This window comes from Podarcis filfolensis (assembly GCF_964270895.1).
Source record: "Podarcis filfolensis genome assembly, chromosome: 5".
NCBI classification, from domain to species: domain Eukaryota; kingdom Metazoa; phylum Chordata; class Lepidosauria; order Squamata; family Lacertidae; genus Podarcis; species Podarcis filfolensis.
This window is the reverse complement of record NC_139608.1, coordinates 73,920,164-73,943,747: the sequence shown is the minus strand read 5'-3', so window position 1 is coordinate 73,943,747 and position 23,584 is coordinate 73,920,164. Positions and strand designations below refer to the sequence as shown.

At 41.8% G+C, this 23,584-nt stretch overlaps 1 protein-coding gene across 1 annotated transcript in view; it reads left to right on the top strand.

Moving 5' to 3' along the window:
- Positions 1 to 225: 225 nt before the first annotated feature.
- Positions 226 to 23,584, top strand: part of PHYHIPL (phytanoyl-CoA 2-hydroxylase interacting protein like) — an 80,047-nt gene continuing 56,688 nt past the window's right edge. The window contains exons 1-3 of the mRNA XM_083614832.1: positions 226 to 341; positions 907 to 957; positions 1,102 to 1,132. Coding sequence (XP_083470958.1) covers positions 1,129 to 1,132 — 4 coding nt within the window. The 5' untranslated portion in view covers positions 226 to 341; positions 907 to 957; positions 1,102 to 1,128. The remainder of the gene's footprint in view (positions 342 to 906; positions 958 to 1,101; positions 1,133 to 23,584) is intronic.

Sequence of the window (23,584 nt, the reverse complement as noted above, 5' to 3'; positions counted from 1 at the left end):
AGTTAAAAATCTTTTAGTCAATATACAAGAGCTAGACTGAATTGACCTTTGGTTTCATGGCGATTACTTCAGCTGTCCTAAAAGTGTCTTCTCTCTGGCATGGCCTGACTTTGGATTGGTTTATCACTGGTGACTCCCCATGATGAGAGCCAACCAGGGTTTCTTTTCCTCATCTCTGCTCCACCCATGGTTTCCCCCCCCCCACCCGGAGGGAGGAAAGTGGGCTACAGAGAACTCAGCCAGCTAGGATGACACAGAGCTCTGGGGAAAGGCATCGCCACCGGGAGCAAGGAAGAGCGGTTGCTTAAGCAGGGGCCATACAACTGCAGATAAGCCAATGTGTAAGTTCCTGTGGCCTGGGGGGGGGCAAGGAATGAGTGTCAGGAAAATGAGAAGAACTGAGGGATTCCTAGCAAAAGGGCAGCCATGATGATAGAGATCCAAGATTGAAGCCAGTGGCAATTTCTTTGGTAGCTTTTTCCTATGCATGCTTATTTTATATGTCCATCCCACGGTGTTTGCTTGGGACTTTTCACTGCAAGTAAATAAGCATAGTATGCTTATTAGATACAAAGAGATGGGGAAATTAAAAGTGGCAAAAGAAATGTGGCAACAGGACCACGGTTGTCGTCGTCGTGACATTCTGGGGAGGATCATGCCTTTTGATTATATAATTATGTTCTCAAAATTGTACTGCTGGAAACTGCTTGCATCCCACCTGCCCCCCGTTGTTTGTAACGCAATGTGATTGTGAATATTCGGTTAAGTAAACAATACTGAATTTATTTGAAATGGACAATTGCAGTCATTTGGACCTGTCTTCCAGATCAGAGTCTGACTCATTACTCTAAAACTGCACCTTTAAAAGAGCATAAACACATCAAGAGTGTCTTCTTTTTTCAACAGGAGGGATATTCTCTGAATCTCAGTTCATCACCTTCTCCAGCTGCTCTAGGACAGTGTTTCCCAACCTTCTGCCTCCAGCTGTTTTTGAACTACAACTCCCATCATCCCTGACTAGCAAGACCAGTGGCAAGGGATGATGGGAATTGTAGTCCAAAAACAGCTGGAGGCACAAGGTTGGGAAACACTGCTCTAGGAGATAGGGAGAGAACTTGCTTCAATGGAATGAGTAAGCTTGACAAACACAAACTGTCTCTTGGTTTGGGGGGGTTGTGTGGGGGGAGTGGAATTATTTGTGTTATGAAGAAATGTATAGTGGCCTCTTTATTGCAACGTTCACATTATTCTCAAGGTCTTATTCTTGCTTCCCTCCACCACTGCCACTTCTATATACCACCTCTGACTGTAGGTGGAGATTTATGCCATTCAAGAGTAGAATGTTACGGAGATGGATTTTGGCCTGGTCTCCACCACAAAATACTAGTCTTCTATGTGCAAAGATACTTTTTATTTTTAATATGGAGGAGCTGTGTGATCTTCTGCCCGCCCCCAGCACTCTGAATTCATGCAGCCTGGTGGGATGATCACTTTATGCATTATACAGCATTATTATTATTTATTGATTTTAAATCGCAGTGCAGTCCTCTGCAGGTCTACTCAGACCTGTCCCGTTTGAGTTCAATGGGACTTTATCCATGGTAAGCGTGCTTACGATTACAGGCTTAGTCAATGTGTGACTGAGATGGTTTTGGAATGAAGGAATGCCCGGGCTCATAGCACATGCTCTTAGCCTCTACACTGCACCAGCTCTGAGAAATTATATTATTAGACTCAAGCATTTCAAGGAGCTTTTATTTCTTTTCAGACAAGTCCTGGGTGGCCACTGATGTGTTGCAACATGAAAAACGGGCTAGCACTTACGCAGTAATTGTAATATGGAACATTTTGCAGTATTTAGTTATATTATTAACTCGAGGACCTTTCATTTTCTGCGTGTGAAATTCAAGTGTCTGAAGAATTAATTTCCAGCCACTAATGTGGGTCAGCTTTTGTACATTTAAATTACTTTGCATTTAGTTCTCCATAGGGTTTTTTTATTATTATACTCCAGTGCTACTTTTTAAACTTTTTTATTATTATTGGTGACCTCCAGTGACTTGACTAATGGTTGTTGCGGGGCATGGATAACAGTGTAATCAGCAATATGACAGGCTATGGGCAGCTTGATCTACAGCCAGCAGTCAGAGCATTGAGTCTGGAGCCAATTTCCCTTGAAATAAATTAGGGCTAAGTGGGCTTTAATCCAAGCATCCTGGTCGACTATGGATCACAGACATAGTTTTTGAACATAGATTGCTTACCGGAAATGGGAGCCTAGATTCCTGAGGGGTATGTTCTAAGGTGTGGCACGTGGTAGTTAACCACGTTGGATTCAGTTCCTGCTAACTCAGTGGAGCAAGGTCTAGGGAGAGAGACCAGTTTTCAGCCAGTAATGGTGGTAGGCAACAAGCAAAGGGCAAGCCCGCCCTGGAAGCTTTTTATAGGGATTCTGGCTTTGTCACATGACTTGATGTAGCCTATCGCTGCTCAAGAGACTCTTTTGCTGTCTTGAATGAATGATGGCACCCTCTAGGTTCAGAGACGGTGTGCTCCTGTGGTACCAGATGCCAGGAACAACAACAGGGCTGTTGCCTTCATGTCTTGCTTGTGAGCTTCCCATAGGAACATTGCTCTAATCCAGAATGGCTCGTCTTTGTTATTATGACAGGTTATCCCAGCTTTCTTCAACCTGGTGCCCCACTCCCATCAACCACCATGGCTGTCGACTGGGGGTAATGGGGGCTGGAGGCCAAACCTTCTGAATGGCACCACATTGCAGGAGGCTGTGTTACCCTTTACATGTCTAAGAGGTTGGTGTTAGCTTGACAGGTTCTCAACCTTGTATCCCTTAGGCACAGGCTCAGATGGAGGACTGAGTCATGCCACCAGATTCCTTGCTACTTGTAAGACGAAAGATACCAGAGTATTTTATCCCCCACTTTGATAACTGAAGACTAATGCCTCCTTGTAGTGTGCTATAATCTTTGTTCTAAACATCGTTTGAGAATTTGTCTTATGCAGATGCTGTATATTTTTAAAAATCATTTATAGCAGTGGAATGATAATTTTATGAACACAAATAGATGTATTATAATTACTGAATATGCATTGGAGTAATGCACAAGACCCAAGTCATTAAATTTTCGTTACGAATGTATAAATTGGGGAAACGATCAGATTTGTTTCTAGAAATGTAATTCCTTCTAGGTCACAGACTAGCAGAGGAATGCATAAAGGTTTAGATGAGCTTAAAAGCTTGTGTATGGGATCTGAGATGAAGAAAAATGAGGGAGGGAGAAGAGTGTAAGAAAAGGTAGCACTATGTTGTAGTAATGAATACTTTCATATAAAGAATTGGCTTATTCTAGTGATTAACAGATTCATTATGTGGTGCTAAATATCGAGCTCCTCCAGACAACCTTTTTATTGAGCATTCAGCCTGATGTGCTTGTACAAAGTTTATCTGCAGGTTAGATTATATCCAGTCTTCATTGTGTATTTTTTGCACTTTGTTTATGGGGAGGTTATATGGCAATGGGTATTCATCTTGATTTGCTTTGGAGATGTTTATATGTCATCCCAAACAAAGGTCCGTATAGTTAAAGCTATGGTTTTCCCAGTAGTGATGTATGGAAGTGAGAGCTGGACCATAAAGAAGGCTGATCGCCGAAGAATTGATGCTTTTGAATTCTGGTGCTGGAGGAGACTCTTGAGAGTCCCATGGACTGCAAGAAGATCAAACCTATCCATTCTTAAGGAAATCAGCCCTGAGTGCTCACTGGAAGGACAGATCCTGAAGCTGAGACTCCACTACTTTGGCCACCTCATGAGAAGAGAAGACTCCCTGGAAAAGACCCTGATGTTGGCAAAGATGGAGGGCACAAGGAGAAGGAGACGACAGAGGACGAGATGGCTGGATAGTGTTCTCGAAGCTACCAGCATGAGTTTGACCAAACTGCGGGAGGCAGTGGAAGACAGGAGTGCCTGGCATGCTCTGGTCCATGGGGTCACGAAGAGTCAGACACGACTAAACGACTAAACAACAAGAACAACACATGTCATCCTGTTAATCATTCATTCATTCCACACTTTTCAATGCATTTCCCGGTCACTTTCCAAGCTGCAAAAGGCCAGTTTCTTTTTTAAAATGGATTTTGTTTGCACTGCAGTGAAAGAGCACTTTAAATCCACTTTAATTGCACAAAGTTCCTGTTATGTGCTTGAAACCCTCCTGCAAAATACTGACAGTCTGGAGTATCTCAGTTTTATTTTGTTTAAACCCTAGTCCTCATGGATTCCGGAGAACATTTTGAAGATGGTACCACTTATGTTGAGAGCCAGTATACCCTTGAATACCACTTGTGGGCTTCCTGGTGATGTTGTTATCTGGTTGGTTACTGCTTAGAGTTGGGTGCTAGACAGATGGGACCTTATTCTGATCCTCCAAGTTTCTTCTGGTGCTCTCATCGTCTTTGCTCATGGCTGCTGATAATTCTCTGCAGATACAGCCCTAATGATCATTAAAACTTTCATTCAGCATTTCTGGATTTATCATTCTTGCTCTGTGCTAGAAAGCATCTTGAGACCAAGATGTAAAATTAATTACAGGCTTGGCAGGCAAAGTGAGGACGTTTGCTTCTAATAAGGGAAACAACTTACTGGGAATTTCACCTGTGTAAGCCACTTCAATTTGAACAGGAGTTGCGTCAGAGTACAGCTGTAGATCTCTGGTTCGTTTCAATTAAGCTTGTTCAGAGGAATCTGATAAATTGCGCCCAACTCTCTCTTTTCTATGTGTTAACGTTTTAAGATTAGCTAATTGAACCTCAGTACATTTGAAACTGCTGTGTGACTATGGTAACTCATTGCTTAGTTTAATTAAACGCTACACAGAGACGCGCACATACTTGTACATGAATTTGTGTGAATTTTTCTTCCCCAGCTCATAAATTATTTCTCATTCAAACGATGACAAATTTTGGTAGGACTTCAGACTCTGAGGCCAGTAGAAATACCTAGGCTTGCATTGGGAACTTTGGCTTTATGTCGGGTTGATCGCCCAGTAATATTGCAGTCTGGCTGAGCATTCAAAATAAGGAAATAAGCACCATAAATTCCAAGTGTGAGAGGGAGTAACAGTGAGGGGGTTAGATACTGGGAAGTGCAAATAAATCGTATTTGCAGTGTGTGTAATCTTTAGAACTTTCTAGCTTAGATACTCTTCACCTTACATCCAGCTTCTCCTTGTGTAGCTCTGGGTAGCATTCATGGAATTCCCCATAGTCTCTGATACAGGCATTGACCACACTTGCTTCGTATAGAACTTCACATTGCTGAAACAGAATCTCCCATAGCAAATGTTCTTGCCTCTCCCTCATAATATTTAGGTGCACTTACACCATGTTGTTACATCATTACATGGTATGTTTTCCTATCGGTAGGTAGCAGTGAGTTGGGTGAAGAAACACAGGTGATGATGTCAGGTGTGGTGGATGTTCCAAAATGTTACAGAGGAGAAGGTGGACTTGATAGGCATGGCCATTTGTGTCACTAGTCCCATGTTCATCGTAATGCTGAAGCGGTGAACCCTGAGGCCCTCCAGATGGCGAAGGACTACAACTCCCAGTGTTGGGTTGATGGGAGCTGGAGTCAAACATCTGGAGAGTAACAGTTAACTATCCCTGGTGTGATATGTAGTTCTACCCTTAGAATCAATGATACTATGGGATAGCTCAGTTGGTAGAGTGTGGCACTCATAATCTCAGGGTCATAGGTTTGAGCCTCACATTGGGAGAAAGTTTCCTGCATTGCAGGGGGTTGGACTAGATGACCCTCATGGTCCCTTGCAACTCTATGATTCTATGATACCATAGCTTCAGGTACTCCTAAAACATTACACTACAAAATAATCACCTCGGACTAAGTTTCCTCCCACCTCAAGAACGTGAACCTAACCTCTTTTCAAAGACTTGTGCTGTATTGTATCAAAGCATTTATTTGGAACATTTTTATTTGATTTTTGGGCTTGAGTCAGCTAAGACAAACTGCTATAATGGGAACTGCTCAGTTTTGCTGTGGATATTTTATGCCTGGATTCCTTCCTTCCTGTCGTGTGTTTTTTAAAAATAAAATAAAAAAGAGTAAAAGAAAAACTGCAGGTGAATACTTGTTACTACATGTTTTAGGGAGTTCAATAAAATACAGTCCTTGGAGCAGAATAAAGTAAGTTTAGATTTCCTAAAGGTGGCACCACACTGCTATACTGCTGCCTCAAAAGGCCTGCAGGCCTTTTGACCCATCAAGCCAAAAGGAGCTCACTAGTCTCATATATAGTGGTCCAAGGAGGCTCAGCTTTCTATCTTTCTTACTTTCTTTTTGAGACTATAAAAAGATTGAGTGTTTCTAAGTGGCTGAGAGACCACAATCTTGACTGTGCTTTCAGTTAACCTGAACAACATGGGTGTCACATCACACAGCTCAGTTTGGGTGCTATGTTGCAGTACAAAGGAAATGTAAGATAATTTACAGGGTTTTTTTATAAACAAAAGCTACTGTCTAGTGTATACACTAGGTATCACTTTATGAATGTTCACTAGGTGAAAATTCACTTATCCAAGCATGAAGAATTAGTACCCAAACCTCCCTATTCAGATATCCAAACAAAGGGCATTTATTATCATTTTTTACTTGTTTGCCTTTTTGCTGGTTGACTGAGGAACAAACAGAGGGAGGGAGGGGAGCAATGAGACAAATCGGAGCATTTTTTTCAGCATTTCCTGGGTGGGGTTTGTTTGTTTTTTCTTGGGGGTGGGACAAAACTCCGTGGTTGGTAATGCATTAGAATTTTCCCCATAGCAACCAGTGGAAATTGTGGACTCATTATGTGAACAGTTGCCTAATGAATGCCTTTCAGGGAACACATTGTGTTCAGTAAGCACAAACCCCCCCCCCCATGTACAAGGAAATAGCCATAAACACCAGTGGGAGCAGCACATCGACTCTGTGTGTTTGCAATGCACCAACCTCACCGCTGCCTTGGCCCTCTCCCTCTATCTCCCACTAAGCAGCAGAGACACAACTGACTGAAGGTTGGGTGAGCAATGCCACCATACCATGCTGCCCACTGCTGCTATTAACACACCTATTCTCCTATTGTTCTAATGTAAACATAACAGTGAAAATTCTCTATTTTATCTAGAAAGCTTTTCTATTCTGATTTTTAAAAAACAATTCACACCAAAGCTTCCTCTTCTTCTAATTTCAAGAGCCATCCCTCAAACACTGGGTGGGTTAAAATCTTACAGATCATCATTATGCAAGCAATAAATTAATATTTTATTTTTTAAAATGGGCCTTTTGTATTCAGGTGGCAGCATACAAATAAGAATTCACTGTCTGCCTAGGCTTCAGTCTTCAGAAGTAGAAATTATCACCTTGCACAACCTTTCTAAAGATGTTTGAGCCTTAGGCTTAAGTACCTGAATGTCAGAATGAATAGAGATCCGGATAGCCAACTTATTGCTCAAGGTGGAAAACAGTACAGTGAGCAAAAGCAGAAAGAGTGCTGCAAGAGAATTCATGGGATGGGCATGGGGTATCAAGCTTTGGAAGTAAGAGTTTCATTACTATTCAAAATGATTTCCTCAGCAGTTTACATAAGAGTTTTCGGAAATACAAACAGAAGTGATCAGGGATGTGCTTAGGAAAAGCAAATAAAAGGGTGTCGGAGTTCATTAAAAAATTGACACAGTCTTGGGGAATCATGCCGTGTCTGTGTGGTATACATATGAGTATGCATGAATGCTTGTGTCTTAGTTTACGTTCTGCTGCCTCACGTATGGCAAAAGGGGAAGCTATTGGTAAAGGTAAAGGGACCCCTGACCATTAGGTCCAGTCGTGGCCGACTCTGGGGTTGTGGCGCTCATCTCGCTTTATTGGCCGAGGGAGCCGGCGTACAGCTTCCGGGTCATGTGGCCAGCATGACTAAGCCGCTTCTGGAGAACCAGAGCAGTGCACGGAAACGCCATTTACCTTCCCGCCGGAGCGGTACCTATTTATCTACTTGCACTTTGACGTGCTTTAGAACTGCTAGGTTGGCAGGAGCAGGGACCGTCACCCCATCGCGGTGATTCAAACCGCTGACCTTCTGATCAGCAAGTCCTAGGCTCTGTGGTTTAATCCACAGCGCCACCCGTGTCCCTAAGCTATTGATAAGTTGAACCAATAAGCACTTTCAGCTGAAAGGCTGACTGCCTGGAACTGATGGGAGTTGTAGTCTAACTACAACTGGTTGGTATCCTATTGACTACTCCTGAATGGGGAAACTATTGACAAGAAGTTGAACCAGTAAGAGCTTTCAGCTGAGGTGTGTAGCTTCTAATAATATAATCACCACCTCCCATGTTGTCCCTGATTTGGAAACTGAGGCACTTCAGGGCTATAAGATTTCCAGAGAGTAGGAAAGTACTATTAGTGAGCCCTCTGATCTGGCATTCCCCCTTGGCAGAAACAGTAAGGGGATGACTGGGACTTTGATTTTCATCACATACTTAGGTATTTGGACTGACAGCCTTGCTGGATCAGAATCAAAATCCTCCTGCCCCAACCTTTGGTTTCCAACAGTGACCAGGCAGATGCCTCTGTGAAGGGTTGTGGCGAAGACAACAGCCTTCCCTTGTTTGTCTGTAGCAACTTGTACTTGGATGTATCTGAACATGGCAGCTCCATTCAGCTGTAACGGCTGATAGCCACTGATGGACTTCACTGTGATTAATGATAGCGAGAGAGAAAATAAAGTATTCCATTAACAGGTTCATGAAGTGAAATAGTCTAGAGGAACACCAGTAGAAAATTGAAACCTAGCAGGGGTTGGCTTTGGTTTTTCAAAATTCAGCAATTCCCCATGTGAGGCCAAAATTTGTTGCTTGCTCCACTACTCACCTAGCTTTCTGCTCAGTTCACCACATGATAGTTGCAATGCCCTGTGGTGCCCCCTAGGCCCAGTGCCCAGTGCAGCGGAATCTACCTCTGAGCTCAGTGTAGCAACTGTTTTGAAATTAAGTTGTGGAGTTGCACAGTATTCATAGCAACGTTTATTCTACGCATCGTGTTTAATAAGCTTTGCAGCAGCAAATATTACACCTAATCTCAGCCTTAAGATGTACAACTTGTTTTGTTTTAATTAGGGCACCGAGTTATTTTAATGTCCCGGGAGGTGTTCATGTGTGCATCTGTGTGCAATGTGCATATGTTTGCTGCAAGAGTCCTGCTTTCATGGTGTAGTAGTTTTAGCATGCTGGAATCTGGAGAACTTTTATCTGCCTTATTAGCAATTACTCAGCCTCTTTCTCCACAGACAGACCCATCTCTACACTTTCGTACACTACCTGTTTCAATAAGACCCAGTGAGCTGCACAAAATATCTCATTACCTGTTTTGGGGTCCATGAGGAACACATATGTTGGATTTCTCTAGGTTGCACTCTGGTCCCACACGCATGCACATCTGACTGCTTGAGCTGTACCAAAGACAACTCCCAAATATGTCCAGTCTCATGTTGCACCTTACTGCTACAGAAGCACAAATGTTCTCTTTTTTATTTTTCCTTTGGGAGATGTGACCTTCATCTGCCTTCTAGCAATCTTCAGACTGCCTCCCGTGTGTATTCTCTCTCTCTCTCTTTCTCTTTCTCTTTCTCTCTCTCTCTCTGTGTGTGTGTGTGTGTGTGTGTGTGAAGTTAGCACTGACAATCTCACTGCTGCCTGCCTGTGCATCATCAGGTCACTGCCAAAAGCAGTTTGAATGCAGTTCGAGAGACAGGCTTGCTATTTCAAATTCCATCTAGGGGAGTCGGGTTGGCAAAGATCTCTGCCCCCCACCTCACCCCCGGTCTCTGTTTCTTCGTCTCATATGTTTGAGTAGGAAAGTCTGAGCAAGGTCTAAAAGTTCACTTGGATATATTCTGTGGCAGTTTTGAATAAGGGATTCCTCCCAGGATATACAGCCAGTTTTCTTAGGATAAATTAACTCCATTTGAAGTGGCAACTTAAAAAGTGTAGTACATCCTTTAGCCTTCACATTTTCTAACCCACCCAGACAAATGCAGTCCTGTAGGGACATGACATGGGCATAGCTAAGGGGGAGGGCGGGGGCAACTGCCCCCGTAAATCAATACAAATCAATACAAATATGAGGTTCTGCCCCCTGGCTATGCCCATGAGACATGATATATTCTTACCTCTGCCTGGGATTTGTGGGGGGAAGTGGCTCTCAGACATGAACTCAATGGGACTTACTCCTAAGTAAATATACTTCCTGCATTTTTTCACCTGATCCTTTTTATCAGACGTTTGGATTGCATTTCTAAACCCACGTATCTGTGAAGCTTACTTCTCAGCAGTTATGTCTAGGGTTTCACTGTTAAGGAACAAGTTGTGCACAGCATGAACTCCTGCTGTCTGAATCGTCCTCCTCCAAACTGTCACCCACTTTAAGCCGCTAGGAGCTCAGATGACTGAGCAGCAGAGCAATCTCCCTCAGCAAATCTTCTCCCACTGGAATCATGCCCCATATAACATTATATACAGGATTTAAGATGCACTTTGCAAATATCTGTGCACTTTGCATTTTGCAAACATCCGTGCTGTAAATGAACTCATCAATATTAACAATTTCCCGGGCAAAGAGAAATAATTAATCATTTATCTGGAATTCATTTTGCACACCACTTGTTTTCCAATCTTGTATTTGTTGGTTTGCATTTTTATGGAAAGATCGTTTTATTGCTGCTATTAATGTATTTATGGACTTCACCAGCTTGTGACGTAAACAGTGACCGGTGGGTGGAAGGGTTTTACAAGAGGTGGCACAAAACTGTGAAAGGATGTCCTGATCCTTTGTTTTGGAGCTCAACTTGTTCACTTCACCCAGACTTGCTGTTACATAATGTCACATTACATAAGCAAGAACAGTGTAATTTGCATAATCGTCAACCCTGTAATTTGGTGGTTACAATTGGCAGATCTTTCTCAAATGCCCGGGGCTAGAAATTTACTGTGACGGCTGGAAACTGATTGTTGGCTTAGGATTCATTATTAATATTGATGAGTAGTGCAGAAGAGTGGTCAGATGTCGCCATTAATTTCTGAAAATAGAACCAAGGCATTTTTAAAATGGTCATTCAAATGCAACGTGTGTTGTTGAAATGCAGCAATATACTGGCGAGTGCCACTCATTGTCAGTTTGATGGGCTTGTGTTGTTATACAGAATTAAAGAGAAAAGTAGTGTTAATGATTTGATATTTTGCACCTGCTACCTTGCATGGTGTGGAGCTGCTGTCTGTCTCTCCTGTCATCAAAAGTAGGATTGTGGTGGCATTTCACCTCTCGCCAGTGGGTCATCTCTCAATATCACTCAGAACTGATGCCTCAGTTACCAGAATGGTGTGGGAGCAATTTCCTCCATGTCTAGTCCCTTCAGTAATGTCTTTAAGGAACCACATCATTTGACTAAATTATGCAGTTGTTTCTTACAGATGTTACATGGGTGGTGTAGGAACATGATTTATTTTGGGCAAAGAGTTAAGCATGGACACTGAAAGTAGCAGAGCTTAAAAACACTTTAGTCTGATTGTGCCCAAGGTAAGCCATCATTCAAGTCTTTTTACACAGGGTAATGTATAGCTTTTGGTAATAATATATTTCTGTGAAGTGTTTAACTTCATGAAATGGCTACCCACAGCATTCACACTTAGAAACCCAAGTCGGGCTCTTGGAAAAGGTCTTAATGTCAGTTTCACAACGAACAAAGAGCCTGCTGTTTAATTAATTGGGTCTAATTGAGAGCTTTCACATATTAGTGATCAGTGAACTGTAATTGATAAAGCTACACCTCAAAGCCTTTACAATTGCCAATTGCATGTTCTTGTGAGGTTGCATCCTATGTGTATGTGTGGGGAGGGGGTGGGTTCTGTTAAAGCGGTCAACTAACTTTTTCTGGCTAATTAAATCAGTTGACATTTGCTTCATCCAGACAATTGCTTTCACCTGGGAAATGGCACCCAAATTCGCAGAAATAAGTAGCTTAATAAGGTACCTGGGGCAAAAGGGTAATGCACTAACTAAAGGCCGTACTGTAATTTGTATGTTACTGAACCTTAATGCATTCACTAAGCAGTAGAACTCTTCTATTTCCTTTGCATGCTCTTGCACATGTGTGTACCCGGAAATCTTCCATGGGTAATTACTAGTTGGCTGGCTTGATGGAAGGTTTTGGAGTATTTTTTTAAAGTCAATTAACAGCCTCACTTTTAACTGATTATTTAATTCGGCAGGAAATTATATTGATCTAGGAGATATTTTGAGACTACTTAATGGAGATGAAAAATATTCCCTTGGTTAAATAACAATAAATCCTTTACTGACAGAGAACATCATATTAAACCCATTGACTGTATCCAGGGATGTCAAACATAGGTGGTTTGCAGCAATGCTGCCTTGTGCAGAGTACCGGCCAACCAGGGACAGCCCCAATTAAAAATCTTAATTAATTACAGCCCAAGATTTAGAAGTTCCTCAAAAGCTTGTTAAGGAAAGGTTCAGCCGTGGCAAACAAATGAAATAAGTGGAGGGGGCAAAGCACATGTAATGGCATTGGCAAATTTCAGTTCTCAACAAATTTCCCTGTTAGAGTAGGTTTGCTGGCAATTAGATACTTCTGGAGACCGCTCTGCTCTTAAATAGCAGTGACTACGAATGCCGTTTCCCATCTTGGTTTGTGATAAAGGCTGCACATCTGCAAGACTTTGGTCTTTCAAAGTTCAGGGTTGCCCTGTGCAAGACCAAAATTCAGCTCCCCTCTTGCCTTCTATTCTGCTCAATTCGCTATGCCATAGTTGTGATGCCCTGTGGCATCCTCTAGGCTCAGCACCCAGTGCAGCAGAACCAGACACTCTTCCCCAAAACATGCCTCTGTCCTCCTTTTTGGAGAGGGGGAAAATTGATGTTGTTTCATCCTTCTGTAAATTCTAGGATTGGCTACAGTAATGAACTCTCTTTGGGGTTCCCCTTGAAGACCTCTGTGATGCTTCTTCGAGTTGCTTCTTGTTGAATTCTTGGAGGAGGGGGAGCATATTAGATGCCTATTTTATGGCAACTGCACTGGGTTACTTGTTAGTTTCTTGGTCTAGTTTAAGTTGCTTCCATTTAAAGCCCTCCAGGACCTGAGACAAACATGTAAGACAGTTTTTTCCCTCTTCATATGAGCCCTGTCACTGTCTGTACTCTGCTGGCCAAGGCTTGTTCTCTGTGCCTAAGGCATGTGGGGAGAGGGTTTCTTTCAAGGAGAGCATCACCCCAACACAAAACACCTTGTGCATTTTGAAAAAGAAACTCTACCTCCTGCCTGGATTGCTGGTGGCTTTCCCTTCCATTAACCAGAATCAAACTTCTAGCAACAACTGCCTACCTGTTAACTGTATTTGGATTTCCAGGTAGGAAAGAGAGACAAGTCTGTATCATAGTGAACCTACTGAAATTGCCAAAACAATGCACTAATTGCAAACAGCAGCTGCCCTTCAAAATTCCCACTTCTCCCAATTTTGTGATGCTGTTCTCTAACTATAGAAAAGTGCACAAAAAAATCATATATGAAGGGGAAAGGGTGTGTGGAAATGCAAGTATTACTGAAAGCAATACACAGAAATGCATTTATCAGGGGAATTGTTGCAAAATGTTCTATTAGGCAAAATCGCTGCAGAGAAAAAAATATGTGTATTAGGAGCAAAACACCCTAAAATGCTGATGAACTTTCATGATTAAAGATCTCAGACTGATACAGAAGTGTTGTGAACTGAGCTTAAGATTTAAAAAAATGAGAAACGGAAGGGGGGGAAATCCCTGACATTCATTCATTCCTACCTCCAGGAAGGAATTGTTAGAGGAATAATGATCCATACCAAATGGAAGTTTGTAGTGCAGCAATGGAATGAGGAACTTTGCATAGAAAGGTTTTCTTTTCTCCCTCTGAATTGGCAAAGAGGGTTTCAGAAACAGATAAATGTAGAAAATGATTCAGTGTTATGTTAATTATACCCACTTTCTCCTCCTCTACCTTTATCAGCACCACAAACATGCACACATCAGGAAAATCCTTATCATGCCATAACAGCACTGCTGACACTATCAGCAGCTGGCTGTTAAAACATTTCGTTAATTTAGGTTACAAAGGACACGCTGTCTAATATTTTATCTAACTGCATCTTTTTTTAAAAAAAAATGTTTCAGATAAAGATGAGGCTGCCACAGCCAAGGTCCTTAATTACTTTTGCTTAAAATAGATGAGGTCCTTGTTCATCTACTTCCAATTTAGGAGTGGAAGATCAGGTGTGAATCTGGAAATTCCTAATGGCTTCCCAGAGCGGAGTGGCTTCTTTGCAAGAGGAATGGATAATCAACCTTGAAGAAAGCCAAATGCAAGGGAATTAATGTAGTATTTGAGGGACCTCTACATTATAATTCTGGGGAAAATCTTTCCAACATGGGTTGCCGTTTGGATGCAGATTCAGAAGGCTCTGAGGCTGCAGTCCAAACTGCCTTTGTAGCAGGCTGTGTTTCTTTTCCCCAATAGGTTGGAGGTGTCCCTTCTCCACTCGAGTCCACCTGTGAAGAGGCGTCAACATCACTTCACCAGTGCAGAGCTCTTATTCCAACAAACGGGCAGACAGTACTGCCAGCAAAATGCCTACTGGCAGTAGCTTGTAGAAGGGTGTTTGGGGGATGGTGGTGTGAGCTGGCCTGGGATCCAAAGGATCGATAACCAACCTTACTGCAGATACTAATATTGAGCAGCTTGAAATGACTGGATGCATAAAAACTGGGTCCTTTTGGAATAAAACATGGTTGAGGCCCATAAGTTTGATGCAAAGCTTTACTTGCAGAACTTTCTTCAAAACAGAACAAAAAAACATTACGTAAATGATATATCCAAACAGTTCCATAAGATCACGTGCATGTCCAGCACAGGTTCAGCATCTTAGAAATAGCTTTAAACAGGATTGAGATTAAAACTCACTCACTCTTCTCCATTACAGCCTGAGGCTATGCTCCATAATCACATCTTACTTCCACACTGGTTGGGGACAAAATGCCAAAAGCAACTCCCTTCAAGATGGTGATTTGCAATTGAATAGCCTCCTGTGTGATCTAAAGTTAAATACATTGCAGTTATCAGAAAACAATAGTTAATTATCAACCCATCTAGGAGCTCAGACAGCTTAATATAGCCCCATGGAAAATCCTCATGTTAAAGCCTTCAGTAACACACGTGAGCATTCTCCATTTTATTGTGAATTATACAATTATACTTAACAAGTCCCGCTGCCATCATTGCAGTATTGGACTTGATTCCTGCACCCACCACCACCTGCCTTCCACTTGAGGCGGTGTGAACAATGAGGTTGCGGATGCAGTCATATCTCTGTCACACTATCATGCCCCATCACTGCCCGACTGGGGTCTGTCTGGATTATCCTGTAAAGAACCCTTTGCTGTTGAAAATGGAAATTTCACTTGGGGTTGGTATTCAATTCTGAACACATTTTTAGAGAAAGGCTTCATGTGCCAAAGGACAGCAGGATGCTTGTGCAGATTCACATATATATTTAGTATAATACTTTGTATAATAGTTGTATGGTGAACACTAGACTTACCTTCGCATCAAGGGGTTGACCTCCAGCCTTGAGCTTTGCCTGAATGGTTGCAATCTAAGTATTGTATTTAAGTGAAAGTCCTAAACGTCCCCTTAGAAATGTGGACTTAAAGAGAACCAGCAATCATACCAGCAAGAAAATCTTTGAAAAGGTCCTAGAAAAAGGCCAGATTTACTTAGAAGCCCCTCTGTGTTCAGTGGGTTTCCTCCTCTGATTCATGTGCATAGGATCCTTTCTCACTATGGCAAAATATTACAGCACATCGGTCGACTATTTGATTAGACAAAACATTGTTTGTCACTTAGCTAAAGGTCGTATAGTACAACTGTAACAGAAATAAGCGTATTGCAAAAATCCACCAAAATAATTAATGCTCGTTATGCTAAAAATAGCATTCTGAATTCTATAATCTTTATTTTCAGCTAACTGTTGCTGAGCAACTATAAGTGTCTATGAACAACTTTAAAGAGATTGAACAAGCCCTCAGAGCTAGTTTCGATGGAGGCTTTGTCCTAGCTTTTGCTATCAGGTGGTCGCTATGGACATTCTTGCTAGACTAATTGACCACAAATATTATTGCATACTAAGTGGTCAGTTGACTGGCATTCAATGCTAGTATAACATTTAGAACTAGAATTGGTTTAAACAAAGATGAGGACAACATTAGGAGGCATAATACAGTCCTGGTATTTAGCCCAGATTGGGTAGCCAATATAGACAATATATTACTGCAGATACTAATATTGCACAGATTGAAGCAAATGGATGCATAAAAACTGGCTCCTTTTTGGAAATAAAACATTGTCAGGACCCATAAGTTTGCTAAAAAGCTTTACTCGCAGAACTTCCTTCAAAACGTAACAAAAACAACAAAAATACATCCAAACAGTTCCATAAGATGCCAGTCCAAGGCATAAGCTCAGCATCTTACAAAATATTACATAATTCCAACAGACCTAAAAGCAAAGGTTTTTCTCTTCCCTACAGCCTCCATTCTACCCTGCATCCTGCCTGAGGCTGTTTATCTGGAGAGCCATTTACATCTTCCATTTACATCTTCTGTTCTGGGAACAAAGACTAAAAGCAACTACCTTCAAAATGGTGATTTGCAATTCAATACTTCTCATGTGATCTAAGGTTAAACACTCATGTGTCAGCTAGCAGAAAACAACAATAGTTAATTATCGACTCAGTTAAAGCTCAAAGTTCCTTAGAATACTGCAGTGGATTTCCACAAAATTACCAATACACATTTAGGCATTTTCCATTTCAGTGTCAATTAAATAATTATTCTTAACATATGTCTGGGTCTGCCAGCCATTTCCGTACACCTAGTTTGAAGGAGCAAGTGAACATCCTGTTGTCCTGCAAGCTCATATTATACTCACCAGTTCTATAAATGATATTTTGAGTACCACTATTTGGCTTCATAGACAAACACACTTTTTCATGCTAATAGGCATCATGTAGAATAATCCTTGGCAAAGTGACTACTTTGCTGTTCTTCCCTTATCACAGCCTAATTCTGTCCACTTGCTTCATTTCTCATGGATAATCTTTCCTTCTCACCAATATTTTGCAGGAAGGAAGAAGCTCTTCTGGAGGCTTCTTGCAATACATTTCCTGTTCCTTTGTTCAAATGCTTCTTCCACTGGAATCTGTTTTTTCTTCATTTGGTTCCATTCACCAGCCAGCCCTCCTTCCCTTGAAATTTCTACAGCCACTTGTTCTACTGTGCAGAGGCAAATTGAAAAGCAGCTTAAAGGTTAACCTTTACAAGCTTATCGCTCCGTAAGTCTAGGAAACCTCATAAGAAATCCCTGCACTTCCTAATGGTCTCAGGAATCTTAATGGTGGTCCCTGAATCACAACTGAGGGGCTACTGTTATTATAGGATCTGCAATGCTTTACATAGCATTAGTTTTCATGTATGGCTGCCGAGAACCTGTTCCCCCAGTATTTTCCCCAAGCACAACAAATATTATTCATTTGGTTTTATTTATTAAATTTGCATACCGCCCTTCATCCAAAGATCACAATGTGGTTCAAAACATAAAAATACAAAATGAGAACACAAAGTACATATTATTATAATTTTAAGAACAAACCACCTCTCTCCCACAAACACATTTAAAACGTGATAGAATGGTAATTATCCAAAGATCTGGTTATAGAGAAATGTATTCGCTTGGCACCTAAAGATAGAAGAAGTTAAGAGAGACTGCCTAGGGGAACATTCTGCATACAGGGAGCCACTGCAGAAAATGCCCTTTCTCATGCCCAGACCTCTCATGAAGGAGGAACACAATGATTGCAGGATCCGGGCCAGATCATTTGGGAAGAGGTGGTCCTTGAAGTATTGCAGCCCTGAGCCATTTAGGCCTTTATAGGTCAAAACCAGGGCTTTGAATTGAAATCCAGTGCAGCCAGGCTAGGATATGTGTAATGTGCTGGCAGTAGTAATCTCAGTAGACCTATTTTTAGCAAGACATCATACGTCCCAAGAGGCTTCTTATTAGCTAAATGTAAACAGCCAGTTCCTCTTTTTCCCCTCCTCCTCCTCCGCTGCTCTTTCTGCAAAATCTGATACAAATGGCTTTAAAGCAGCATCTTTCTCCTCTAGAACAAAACTGTCTTTTGAGCTCTGACATATTGATCAACACGATTTTTCAAAAAAGCTTTTAGTTTTAACAAATGGGTTGCAGTTCAGTTGCCACCTTCAGCTTGGCAGGCCTGTCATCTAGTTCAGAAATACTTGCCACCTTAAGAAAGACTTGCCATTCAGATTCATTTCTTTCTATAAGTCAATGTGTTGTAAAATGGAACTAAGCGTAACAGAAGAAAGGTAAGCCTAGCTCTGTCCCCCCTTCCAGTGTAAGGAGCTAGAAGATGAATGGAATCCAGTTACTATATTTAGCAAAGTTCAAGTTGGCTTGAATCAAAATGCAATTGAATAGACCAGAACAACAATAGTAATTAAAAATGTTGGTCCACCCATTCAAGGATAGGCACCCAGCAGCATCCTATAAAAAAAAGTTTAATCCTGTTTTTCCTTAACATATTTATAAACAGAGGATAAATTATGGACACAATGCACTGAAGGTAAACTCTTCCTTCATAAGAATCTATTGAAGCTATGCTGTTGCTTAACTTCCATTCATTTCAATGGGACTTCTGCAAACACTCCTATTTCCACATACCATGCATAAACATAAGAATTCACCTTCCGCTTTCCCTGCAGTTGCTCCCACTTGCCCATGTTATCACGTCTTAAAACTTTTCCTCCCCAGGATGAAAAGCAGATTTGTGGTTTGGGTGAGCAACACATATATGTGGATTTAGATATCACAGTCAATGTACACAAATGATCCTGTGAGCTGGATTATGAGCAAGAGATTGTGAAAGGAGTCAGACTCTCTAAAAGAGTACAGTGAATAAAATAGAATTTTGCCTACAATAATTTTTACGTAAAAGCTCTGTTTGGTCATTGGCACAAGATGAAGGAACCTCCAGAATGTTCCATGTTCAATACCAGAAACTCTTTCCTCACATTACCTGAAGCTCCTCTAAGCTGACTATGTTGCAACTCCTCTCTTTGAAGCACCTATTCCTTAGAAAGCACAAAACAAAACAAAAATTTTTTTTCTTTCCAGTAGCACCTTAAAGACCAACTAAGTTAGTTCTTGGTATGAGCTTTCGTGTGCATGCACACTTCTTCAGATACACACAGAAAGCACAGAATGCACAGAAAGCACAGAATGGCTACCCAATTTTCTCTGGGAAGTCACACTTTACTAAGAAATAAGCCCACAGCAGGTCCGGAATCTGTGGCCTGACTGATAACAGGCAGGGATTCTGCTTCAACATGTGTTCCACCCTCGAAATATTAATCAAAGGAAAGGAAAGGGATTACAGATTAACCAACCAGATCAGCAAAAAAAGGCCTGCTGAAGCACACTAGGGTCATAGGATGTCATGTGATAAGGGCTGACACGTACAAAAGTGCCTGGATTAGTCTTGTTCTCTGCTTTAAACAACAAGGAGACTTGGCTTGCTGTTGGTCTTTGCCCCAGGCTCTGTCCACAACTTTGATATCCAGACTTAGAGCTGGGTCGAAAATATCTTTAGAAAGGATGCCTAAGACTTGAAATGCTGCTTTACCTACTCAGTGTTGCACTGCAAAGTACCACAGCTAGGTGTTCTCTGCTTCAGATGATACAATAGCAAACATACATTTGCTTTTGTGTGTGCCTGCAGTGGAGAGTTCTAGGGCCCTTGGTGCAAGCAGCCACTGGATATGTTGAGCTGCAAAAAAAAAGTTAAGCATATGCATACATTATATTTTTGCATGTACGTATGAAAATTAAACGTGACAACAGGCCCACGCTTGCAATGTATGTAAATACGCTTGTATCTGATTATGAAAGTATGGAAAACCGATCAGGTGGTTGTTATGGATGGCAAGCCTTTGTAGACTTGAACACCACTCTTCCTCTGACAGTCTTCCCATTATATAACGTGTCATTTTTGCTAATCACTGTCAGGTACAATTTATCAAGGGAGATATGTTTTGATTACATGCTGAGGTTTCAGTTTTATTATTTTTAGCATACATAAGACCGTATCTCAGACAGCTATTCCCTGTTAGAAAGAGAGCATTATACAATACTTTCAGTGCATATAAATTCAACTGGGACAGAACCGTGTGGTTTGTGGCTTGAAACGATGGCACATTGGACCATTTCCTTTGCCAGCTATGCAACCCCAGGGTCTTACCAGCAGAACATCACTGTCAATTGCTGGCATTTTACTTACCTTAGTCAATAGCAGCATCCATCCCTGTTGTGGTAGAATAGAAGGGGCAGGGCTAGCTGTGCATAGGGGCATATCCGTGTGTGTGTGTGTGTGTGTGTGTGTGTGTGTGTACTGTATCTTTACATATTTCCAGTGATATGCAATAGCACTGGACTGAGTATTCTGCAAACAAGTACATGTTTGTTGAAAGGTGGAGATATAAAATGATGTGGGTAGATGGAAAAGGAACTTCCACAGCAGGCATTGTCCAAAAGATGACCGGCACTAGTTCAGGCCTGCACAACTTGCGCCCCACCAAACCAAACACAGTCTGCCACACTAGCACAATAATCTGCCAGGAGGTTGATAAACTGTCCTGATTGCCATCTCTGGGACTGCTAAAACGAGCGAGGGAAGGAGCGGGTTGCTATCAAAACACAGCTGGTGGGCTCAGTTTGGCTTGACTGGTCACAAGGTGTGCAGATCTGCCCTGGCGTAACTCCTGTCCACACTACGATTAAGTGTGGTGGTCCTACTTCCAGGGACAAGAATAGGCATTTTCCAGCAATACAGCACGGCGGTTTAAAGCTGCTGGGAAATGACAGCTCTGCCAGAACATTATGGATGGCACAGGTGCCATCTGGCTGGTTATAATCATGGCTCCTTAGAAAAGTGACTGCATTTGAAAAGGCCCTCTTGCTGCTGAGTGGTTATGCACACAGGTAAAGTCCCAGTTTAAAATGCTGGGGATTTAGCTGTGCAAAACTAGGAGCAGGACTATAATCTTAAATGCCAATTAAGAGCCTGGGAATTTAATTAACGCAGGCTATTAGCGTCTGAAATATGAGTCTGCAGAGCATAACACCAAAACAGATTTCTCAAGTGTGTGACTCTTGCTCATGGGGGAAATCTCCCCGGTAATAAAAAAAAATACACTTTTCCAGTGCTGTATGGCATGGTCCACTTTAAATTGCTCCAAGTTTATGAACACTGATACACACACCTCAGTCCCTGAATGGCAAGACATGCCAGGGGTTCCAAAACTTACCCAGGGTTTGGTTTCCTTGGAATGAAGGTCAGTGGAGACTGTGGTGTCCTTAGGATACATCGGGGGGGGGGTTGCACATATGTGCAAGCTGAGCATTGGATGGAGGGCTCACAGCATTAACATCCCAACAGATCTGCTTTCCCTTTATGTTTCCAGGGAAGTCCCAAGCCACATGCACACACCAGCCTCTTGCTTTCCAGGTGAGCTGGGAAGAGGCCCGCCTATTTATTTCTATGGCAACAGAACAACCTATTTGGACATGTAAATAGCAGTACTTAACTGGTCAGCTAAGGCTATTATCTTACAAATAAACTTGTCTGGCAGGTTCAGCAGCCTCCTTTACTAGATTCTAAACCTCACTGGATACAAGATCACAGGCTTGGAAGGGAACCATAGCTATCATTCAGACTGACCCCACCAAACCTGTAACAATACTATATTTTAGTTTGTACCCAGATACTGCAAGCACAAGTCAATTCAAAAGTGTATGATAACTGCTTGGACCTGAGACTGGGTTTTTAAGACTACTTGTTTTGGCATTTCTGAATATGTTTTAAACTGTTCACAGTAGTTGGGGGGGTTTTTTGTAATTGTTTTATGTTGTTTTAATGAAATCATCATTTCCGAGTTGTGTCTTTACACTACGTCAGGATATAAATACTCAAATAAAATATTTGTTTCTTAGTTTTGCATCTGGATTGGTATGTTAGGCAACTCTGAGCAGCTATTGATTAAAGTAGTGATGATTGTTGTATGGTGGTTATTATATAAGAGAGAAAAAGACGGGGTGCAGCAAGAAGGATAAATACATCATGGAAAATGGGAGGGGAAGTTGAAAAAAACAAAATAAAAGTTTATTATGTTTTGAATTGTATATGTGATTTTTTTGAAAGTTAATAATATATAAAAAGTAATGGTTTTATGTAGTTGTTGGGGAACCTGTAGCCCTTCAGTAGTTGTTCAGCTACAACTCCCATCAGCCCCAGGTAGCATACACAATGGTCAGGGATAATGGGAGTTGTAGTACACCAGCATTGGGGGGGGCGCAGGTTCTCAGTCTTTGCCTTAAACTGACAAAAATGAATTTCGAACAAGCAATGGTATAGGAAGATAAAGCAGCACAGCAATGAGGACATGCTTTGCATAAAAAGGACAGTTTGAATGTGGGATATTGCCCTATCCCCCCCCCAATTTCTTCCTCCCCCACTCCTCCTTACTGAGGGTGTAATGAATCACTGCCAGCCAAGGAATAAATGAAATTATTCCTTCCACTTTTACCTACACATCCTCTGTTTCAATTGCTTCATTCAGTTATTAGTTTCTACACCTCCTCCATTGACTCGGTTATTTGTCCTCACTGGCTCCCAGTACGTTTCCGAACACAATTCAAAATGTTGGTGCTGACCTTTAAAGCCCTAAATGGCCTCAGTCCAGTATACCTGAAGGAGCGTCTCCACCCCCATCGCTGTACCCGGACACTGAGGTCCAGCACCAAGGGCCTTCTGGTGGTTCCCTCACTGCGAGAAGCCAAGTTACAGGGAACCAGGCAGAGGGCCTTCTCGGTAGTGGCACCTGCCCTGTGGAATGCCCTCCCACCAGATGTCAAAGAGAAAAACAACTTCCAGACAAGGCAGCCTTGTTTAGGGAAGCTTTTAATGTTTAATAGATTATTGCATTTTAATATTCTGTTGGAAGCAGCCCAGAGTGGCTGGTGAAACCCAGCCAGATGGGCAGGGTATAAATAATAAATTATTATTATAGGCTGTAGCTCATTGTTGCACCTTGTCTGTGACCCATCCTTCCTTTCACTCACAGGGCTTGTAGTTTTCACTCCAGTTTACTCTTTTCCAAATTTGTTTTGTGATTCAAAAATCTGGGGGGAGATAAAGAAGGGAACAACAACAAAGAACCCCTCTCCGCCTCCTTTTCTTAAATGGGTGGCACTTAGAAGCATTTCTGGAAATGTGATCCCTGTTATCCCTTCTCCAGCTCTAGCTTTTAGCGTGTTGGACATTTTTGCTTTCTGTCTTGA